This window comes from Anarhichas minor, unplaced genomic scaffold (assembly GCF_050575085.1).
Source record: "Anarhichas minor isolate MPS153535 unplaced genomic scaffold, ASM5057508v1 ptg000002l, whole genome shotgun sequence".
Classification (NCBI taxonomy): domain Eukaryota; kingdom Metazoa; phylum Chordata; class Actinopteri; order Perciformes; family Anarhichadidae; genus Anarhichas; species Anarhichas minor.
In genome coordinates, this window is record NW_027466448.1 from 270,001 (window position 1) to 278,730 (window position 8,730).

The 8,730-nt window shown below is 43.5% G+C and overlaps 1 protein-coding gene across 1 annotated transcript; it reads left to right on the forward strand.

Moving 5' to 3' along the window:
• Positions 1–1,103: 1,103 nt before the first annotated feature.
• Positions 1,104–8,502, forward strand: tacr1b (tachykinin receptor 1b). The gene is made up of 7 exons (XM_076089960.1): positions 1,104–1,337; positions 3,867–4,042; positions 4,992–5,186; positions 6,963–7,113; positions 7,301–7,497; positions 7,647–7,743; positions 8,320–8,502. Exons 1-7 carry the CDS (start codon positions 1,104–1,106, stop codon positions 8,500–8,502), a joined length of 1,233 nt encoding a protein of 410 aa, XP_075946075.1.
• The last annotated feature ends 228 nt before the right edge of the window (positions 8,503–8,730 follow it).

Here is an 8,730-nt window from a genome sequence, read left to right on the forward strand (position 1 = left end):
ACGCTCTGTGATGCAGAACAGCATTCTGGGTAAAACACAGCGACAGATTAACGCATCCATGAGATTCTTCACAGTTCTGAGTGTTGCGTGTCGTACGTTCTGACGCTGTTAGACGCGTCACACTCGGATGGGATCGGAGAAAATTTCTGTGATACTTTTGTGCCAAGTTTCTCACCTTACTTTCCTGTCACGTTATTTTGCGCAGCGTTACTTTCGCGCCGCGTTTCTCTCATGCCACATTACTAAAAGAAAAACATATAATTAACACATTAAGATACTTAAATGGCAAGTACTCCTTCTCCCTCATTAAAAAGTCCAGAATATATGCAAAATCATTCCACAGTGACTGATACAGAAAGTCCGTCGCCTCTTTTATGGGAATGTTTTCTTTTTGTTTTTTCAACTTTTTGTAATTTGTGTTTTTATGTGATGAAATGTTTCCGCCATCTTGGTCAGAACCAATTTATACCTCAGATCCAAGATCTCAGTGGGATTATCCTGATAGATAAAGACTAAATAGAAAATAAATGAATTTAAACTTTGCAAGTACATAATTCTAAATATTTTTGAATTTTTTTAAATAATTTTATCTGCTTACAGCAACATTGCAGTGTGTTATAAACCATATATTTAATATTCATATACTGTCACCTGTTGTGGACATTATAACCCATCACATTACATAAAACAACATCCAGATGGACTCAGATTGATCTAATCCTGCTGAGTCCTGATACATTATTTCGCATTTCAGAGTCCTACAGAGTGATTTCCAATAGCTGATGTCTGCCAGACACGAGCGGGAGGAATCATTGAGTGTGTTTATGGGGAAGCGGTGAGTGAGTGAGTGAGTGAGGGGGGGGGGGGGGGGGGTGTTGCGGGTTAAACAGCCTGAATACCGTCAATGATTTGCGCGCTGCTTCGTGTTGTTTTTGGTGCGTTTTGGAGCGCGCGGCTCCACGGTGCGTAAAACGGCTCCACCACAACATGTGGGAATTGCACTTTTTACATTTGCACTGCTCCTCTTCCTCCGAGACAGATATCCATTCCAGTAACAGGACTCTGCTCTATTTTTAACACCCAACACGCTGGTGTCCAGAAAGATGGACCCTCTCTACCCTCTCAACGCCACCGATGATTTCAACGCCACGAACGGGACGAACGTCTCCGGTAACTCCAGCGACGGCTTCAACCAGTTCGTGCAGCCGGCGTGGCAGATCACACTGTGGGCTGTCGCGTACTGCAGCATCGTCGCGGTGTCTGTGGTTGGAAACATGGTGGTCATCTGGATTATTCTGGCGCATAAACGCATGAGGACCGTCACCAATTACTTTGTGGTGAGTGCTGCGTGTTGACTGCTTTTCAATAAGAAGTCAAGTTCTTCTTCTCAACTTTTTGAACTGTTTGGGATGGTTTTCAGTTCGTGTCTCCACTAAAGTGGAATTTATTTAGAACTCTTGATGAAAACAAATCAGGTGCATCCATGAACTGTCAACACAGAGAGGATGAAAACAAACTGCATCAATCCTTCATTGAAATACATTTTCTAAACCAAATAAATACAATGCTGCTGACTGCACTGTCCGGGCTAATTAGGTGAGTTAATGCATCAAACTCTCTTCACTCCTACAACAACAACACAACAGTGCTTAGTGTTTGACTCTCTGGAGAGCATCAGGGAGGACTTATCAGGAAGAGAAGTAACATGATGCATCAAATGACTGAAACATACCAGGAAGTGAAAGGGGTTCTTAAATTTACTGTCACATAAGACAAAGAAAAGCATAAAATCATCATATTTCTGAAGCTAATTTTGGCATTTTTGCTTGAAAATCTTTCGTTTGACTAATTTAATCAAATTTGAGCTCCTCACAGTCCGGCCCAAAAGCCCATATTCAGAACAGCATTGACAGTAATTCATAATGTGTTTAGAGTTCTTTCATATTAAACCTTTTTTTATCAAAGGATGCAAATTCAAAGACTTCTTTACAGAACAGGCTCAAACATAAAGTGTTTAGTATATAATACACATATATATATATATATATACACATATATATATATATATATATATATATATATATATATATACACATATATATATATATATATATATATATATATATATATATATATACATATATATATATATATATATATATATATATATATATATATATATATACATATATATATATATATATATATATATATATATATATACAGAAGGTAGATATTATCCATACATGTGTTCCTCTGGCAGCTCTTCCTCTCAGGTTGTATTCTGTCTGCAGCAACCAATCAGATGCATTAGTTTGTATTTGTTAGCAGGGAATCTGCAGGTGTTAAAAAAAGGATTGAATTCAGTTTCTTCTACAACAGAAGCACTTAGAAGATATTAGAAACATCTAGATTGAATCTACAAAAAGTCAATAAACCTTCCCTTGAGACTTCATACACTTACTAATGTTGTCGTGATGGCGGATGGTTCTCTGGAGGCCTGTCGATCTGCATTTGTGGAGTTTCATTCAGCTCCATCATGCCTGCAGCAAACACCGACCAATACAGCAGCTACAGCAGAGGAAGCTCAGCGTCTTATAACGGACTAGTGTTGATCATTTGGTTCATCTTCTGGGCCAGTTTGCATTAATTCAAATGAAATCATGAGGAATTGTTTTTACTGCTGATCTGTGCCTCCTCAACAACAGGCTCACAAACAAACAGCCGTTAGAACGCCAGAGCTCCATATGACCAATGACCTCTGCATCACCACCCAATAGACTTCCAGATGAAGTCGGCCCTTGAAAGTTTCCGCCAAGAGATGTCAAGCTGTAACAGAGACTATCACCTGGAACTCGGCTTTCTTCCTCAGAAACCGAGATGTGAAAAATGAACTGTGCGTCTCACGGGATGAACACAAACTCATGAATGGATTCCTGAACTGGCCTACCGGGCTCAGGCCCAGGGGCTCAAAGTCAACAACGTCAAAGAGACCAAGAGAACTACAAAGAGACACAAGATGACCACAAAGAAAGACCTAACAACAATAAGGAGACACAGAATGACCGATAAGAGAAACAAAACAACTACTAAGAGATTCAAAATGAACATAAAGAGACACAAAATAACTACAAAAAGACACCAAATTACCAGAAAATGACACTAAACTACTACAACAAGACAAAACAACTACAAACAAACACTAACAACTACGAAGAAACACAAAACAACTACAAACAAACACTAACAACTACGAAGAAACACAAAACTACAAAAAGACACTAACAACTACGAAGAAACACAAAACAACTACAAAAAGACACTAAACAACAAGACAAGACAAAACAACTACGAAGAAACACAGAATGACCACAAAGAGAGATAAAGAAAACTAACATTTGTTTTTCCCGTTTAACTTCCGTACATATTCTTTATGAAATGAGGTCCAATGGTGGGACACCGGAAGAGGCGAGACTTGTCCTCTCTATGGACTCGAAAGACGAGGCAGACGTGCTTGGAACTACTGACAATCATGTGATATGATAATAACTCAGCGTAGGCCCGATTGTTCCAACCGGTTTACCTTTAAGTCTCTATACTTTGATCGGTCTGAAACATTTGTGAGATGGTCTTAAAGTCAACTTGGTGAACCTGCAGAGACCCTGGTCAGCGTTACATGTGGTGCAAGTAGATATAAAATGACAGACTGGTCAAAGAAAAGTCGTTGTTTTAACTCCAACATGTCTTTTGCATGAAGAACAAAAGTCATGCATCTCGTTTCTCTTCCAGCAGATAATGCAGAGAGATGGTTTGTTGTCCTGTTTGTAGGTTCTGATGCAAACAACTCTTCCTTCGCTCTCCTGCAGGTGAACCTGGCCTTAGCCGAGGCCGCCATGTCAGCATTCAACACGGTGATCAACTTCACCTACGCCGTTCACAACGAGTGGTACTTTGGTTTGGTGTACTGCCGCTTCCACAACTTCTTCCCCATTGCAGCCATATTTGCCAGCATTTACTCCATGACGGCCATCGCTCTGGACAGGTGTGTGTGTGTGTGTGTGTGTGTGTGTGTGTGTGTGTGTGTGTGTGTGTGTGTGTGTGTGTGTAATGAGACTATGTGTATTTAGATAAACGTGTTTATACTGTAAATAAACATCTTAAATCCTACAGAAGCCAGAAATCTTTCCACCACAGGACTGACCCCTCACTGTATATTGGTGCAACATGGAGGAGATGTTATTTAATATAAAGGCTGTTTCATAGTTTCTAACTGACATTGTTCTATGAGAGGTTATGAAGAAGAAGAAGAGAAAGTCTGCAGCCATTCTAGTGGTTCTGTGAGGCTGTACTTAACGCTAGCATGCTCCCAGTAACAATGCTAACATGCTGATGTTTAGTGGGTATAATGTTCACCATGTTCACCCTCTGATTCTACTTTCATAGATTATTTCATGAATTGCCATGACACTGGGCTCAAACAGAATATTTGAAGTCTTCATATGTTGATGTTTCAGTTCATCACTATATGTCATGGACATTTGCAGAAACCTGAAACTTACTTGAGTAGTTTACAAAAACATTTATTTTGTTACTTACTGTACATGATCTCAGATGGTGGTTGAGAGCGGTGACGATAGCGAACGTCTTGGGCGGTGCATCTAATCAATGTTGTGAGAAAGATCAAGTTAATTATCACGTTAAAAAAATCGGGACAATTGGCAGATCTAAAGGTCCTTGAATGCAACAACTGGGAATATTCAGAATGATACAGAAACACAATATTATGTGTAAAAATGAAAGCAGCAGATTGTTGATCCCCTATGTTAACGCTGGCTTCAGGTCTCTAGTTGACTTTCACAACGCTGTGAAATGAGTAGAAACCAACGGCTGCCTGGGAGAGATCAGGGAAATTAAAGGTTTGAAAAATGGTGCAAAATAATGTAAATGATATACAATTATGTATTGTAACAGAAAATGTCCCCACATGTTAGATACATGGCGATCATCCACCCGCTGCAGCCGAGGCTGACCTCCACAGAGACCCGGGTGGTGATCACGGTGGTCTGGATGCTGGCTCTGCTGCTGGCGTTCCCTCAGTACTACTTCTCGTCCACCACGCTGCTGCCGGGACGCACGGTCTGCTACATCGACTGGCCCGAATACACCACGGTGGACTTCAAGAAGATGTGAGTACCTGGAAGGGGCGAAGCACAATATTAGGCCTCTGAAAACCTGAACCATTCATTGACTTTAAGGAAGTGACTGTACATTAGAAGTGCACGTACTCGTCATCACGTCACACATTGGTTTATGGTCTGCGTTTTGGCCGTCGCCATCTTGGATTACGGCGATCGCCATGTTGTTTTTTTGATAACCAGTGAACAGGAAGTGACCATATTAGGACTGAGGAGGAGTGACGGAGTTTGCCGCCTGTTCTGGCTCCGTACTGAACACACTCAAACATGTCATTGATTTCTAATTTCTAATTCAAGAAAGCAAATTCGTTTTTCTTCCTCAAAAAATGTTGCACTGTTTCTTTAAGGCGGCAATAATCAGCTTTCAGCCAGATGGACACACACATCCTTGGTTACCAAGTTTTGGTAAACTTGGGCTGCTACGGTGTTCATTTATATCCTTAAAAATAAATATGTTTAGGCTGCTGGTATATTAGATATATGATGATGAGTAGTAGTTCATGCTTATTAATTATATATCCTGTGGCTGCAACACACCCTTGTGGGTAATAGAGTTCAGGATACCTGCTGCAGCCTGGAAGAACCAGTGCAATAATCATTCTTTTGAGGGATTAATATAATATATGAAAATAAACAGACCCTGCAGCTGAAATGACTCCTTCCTGTTCAGGTGACAAATCCGTCTGTGAGGGTCGTCCTCAATTTCTTCAGGAAATAATCTGCGGCGCTAAAAGCGGGAAAAAAAATGAGCATTTGATGAATTTGCATCCAAAAGGAGAGTCTTATGTCGTCTTATGTCGTCTTATGTCGTCTTATGTCGTCTCTGACGGCCTCCAGAACACACCTGCTCAACCTCTCTGCACATTAAAGCATCTTTCATTTAGTGGGCCGGATTCCTTTGGGCCGAGCTCCGGAGAAGAGAAACCATTTCCACATGTTGGTGTTGGTGTGTGTGTGTGTGTGTGTGTGTGTGTGTGTGTGTGTGTGTGTGTGTGTGTGTGTGTGTATGTGTGTGTGTGTGTGTGTGTGTTTATTCATGTATGGAAACATATAGTGATGATCCGATAGGAGACATCACACAGATCTCAGTTGGCAGAGTGTAAAGTTTTCAAACAGTAGAAGCAAAAATCGAAATGCTAAATACTGGCCTGCAAATATTATATGTAAGAAAGGTAAGAACAGAAGGACTGGATCTGGTCTGCACTGCCTTTGTCAAGATTGAAAGGAGCAATAAAGTTTGCTGTCTTGGTTGAGACCAGGCGGGGGACATTAAGGGGAGGTTTCATGGGGGACGAAGGGGACATTTTCCCTAAATTTATGTGTCTGTCAGACGGTCTGAAGGGAATACTACCACAGCAGAGCAATAACGTGATAACAGACTACGGGACAGATTGACTTCATACTCATTAAATAACTAATCTACTCTCATAATATTAAGACTTTTTGTCTCAAATATTACGACTTCAATTTCATTTAGTTATGACTTTATTTTCATAATATCACAATTTTTATGTTGAAAAATTCTGACTTCATTCTTATTAAATTACAAACTTATTCCCATAATACTACGACTAAATGAGAATAAATATTTGAAAGCAATAGTTAATGGCCGACAGCCTCACTGCATTATATTCCAATAGATTTACACCATAAACTGATGCAGAAACACGTTACACACAGAAATAGTGGAACCTCTGTGTCTTAACACTGGCAGGTCGACACGACACATTATCAATACATCTTCCCTAACCTCCTCTCATCTCCCAGATACTACGTGTGTGTGACACTGCTGATCTACTTCCTGCCCCTCGGCATCATGGGATGCGCGTACACGATCGTGGGTGTCACCCTCTGGGCGAGCGGGATTCCCGGAGACTCCTCTGAACGCTACAAAGAACAGCTGATAGCCAAACGGAAGGTGATGCACGCACACACACACACACACACACACACACACACACACACACACACACACACACTTTTGTCTGCTATGCTCTTTCTCTAAACACCCTCATTTAGTTTAATGGTTTTTAAATCCCCCCCCCCCATGAAAACCAAAACAGTGAAAAGATTACTCTAAACCCGCTGTACTCTGTCTGCGGCAGGTGGTGAAGATGATGATCGTGGTCGTGTGTACGTTCGCCGTGTGCTGGCTTCCGTATCACATCTACTTCCTGCTGCACCAGTTCTTCCCCGAGTTGTTCGAGCAGCGCTACATCCAACAGGTGTACCTGGCCATCATGTGGCTGGCCATGAGCTCCGCCATGTACAACCCCGTCATCTACTACTGCCTCAACAGCAGGTAGGAGGGGTCGTTTTTAATACCCCCCCCAGTCAAAATGACTCGCTGTCTGTTCCTCTGTCTGCTCGTGTGGTCGGTAATCCGTGTTTGTGTCTGTAATCCCTCTTTAATCCGCCCTGTTGTCAAATATTTTGTCGTCCACTCGGCAGGTTCAGAGCAGGTTTCCAGCAGGTGTTTTGTTGCTGTGCTCCCACCGACGGAAAGGAGGAGCTGGAGCTCAAGTCACCGCGCTACCTGCAGACACAGGTGAGGGTAAGACACACAGGTCCAGAGGGTTCTGTTTCTGACGGAGGATTAGAAGCTGCAGTGTACTGGATTCAGGGCAAAAAAATACCTCCTTCAGCTCAGACTCCAGCAGAGACCGGTCCACCGCGGACGGACCCAGACCCTCCAGCAGAGACCGGTCCACCGCGGACAGACCCAGATCCTCCAGCAGAGACCGGTCCACCGTGGACGGACCCAGATCCGGCTGCACCTGCAGCCTTGGACCTGCAGTTGGAGCTCCGGAGGGAGGAGGAGAGCTCAGCTCCCGGCAGCAGCGTCTCCTCCTCCTCCAGGAGCAGAGCTTCTCCTCTCTGGGAGCCGACACCACTCTGCTGGAGGCCCAGGACGTATTGCTGGACCCGCTGGAGGGAAGGGAGGCACGGGAGAACCAGGACTGAGAGGAGCAGACTGTCAGACCCTGCTGCAGTAACATGAGAGGTTCTAAAGGGAGTCTGGTGCTCAGAGACACTACCGTAACATTAAAGAAAAAGAAGGTGGTATTAAATTCACGACTCTTCTTCCCATGAGTGAATCCATCTCTGACTTTTGTATTTACAGGTGAGCATCTACCGAGCCAGTCGGATGGAGACCGTCGTCTCCACCGCCGTCCACCCTGCAGCAGCGGAGCAGAAGAGGGCAGAGCTGTCGTCCAGCCTCCCTCACAGCCAGCCTCGCCTGGAGGTCACGTCCAACGGCTCGGGCTCAGAGACCAAGACCCCCGACGGCGGCCCCTCACAGTAGAGCAAACACCCATCAGGTGGCGTGGGAACACAGGGTGGACGGAGCGGCGGCTCAGACCCGCCGATCGGCTCTGCGCCGTTCTTGAAGAGGCTGTCGTGCTGGTCGAGTGCTTTATGTAGCCGGGATGTTTTGATCTAACCAGCGAGACAAGTGCATTAACACCACGTGTCAGTGGTGTGGGGAACTGTCCAGGAAGTGAAGACCAGTGGTGGAGGTACCTGCTCTTTA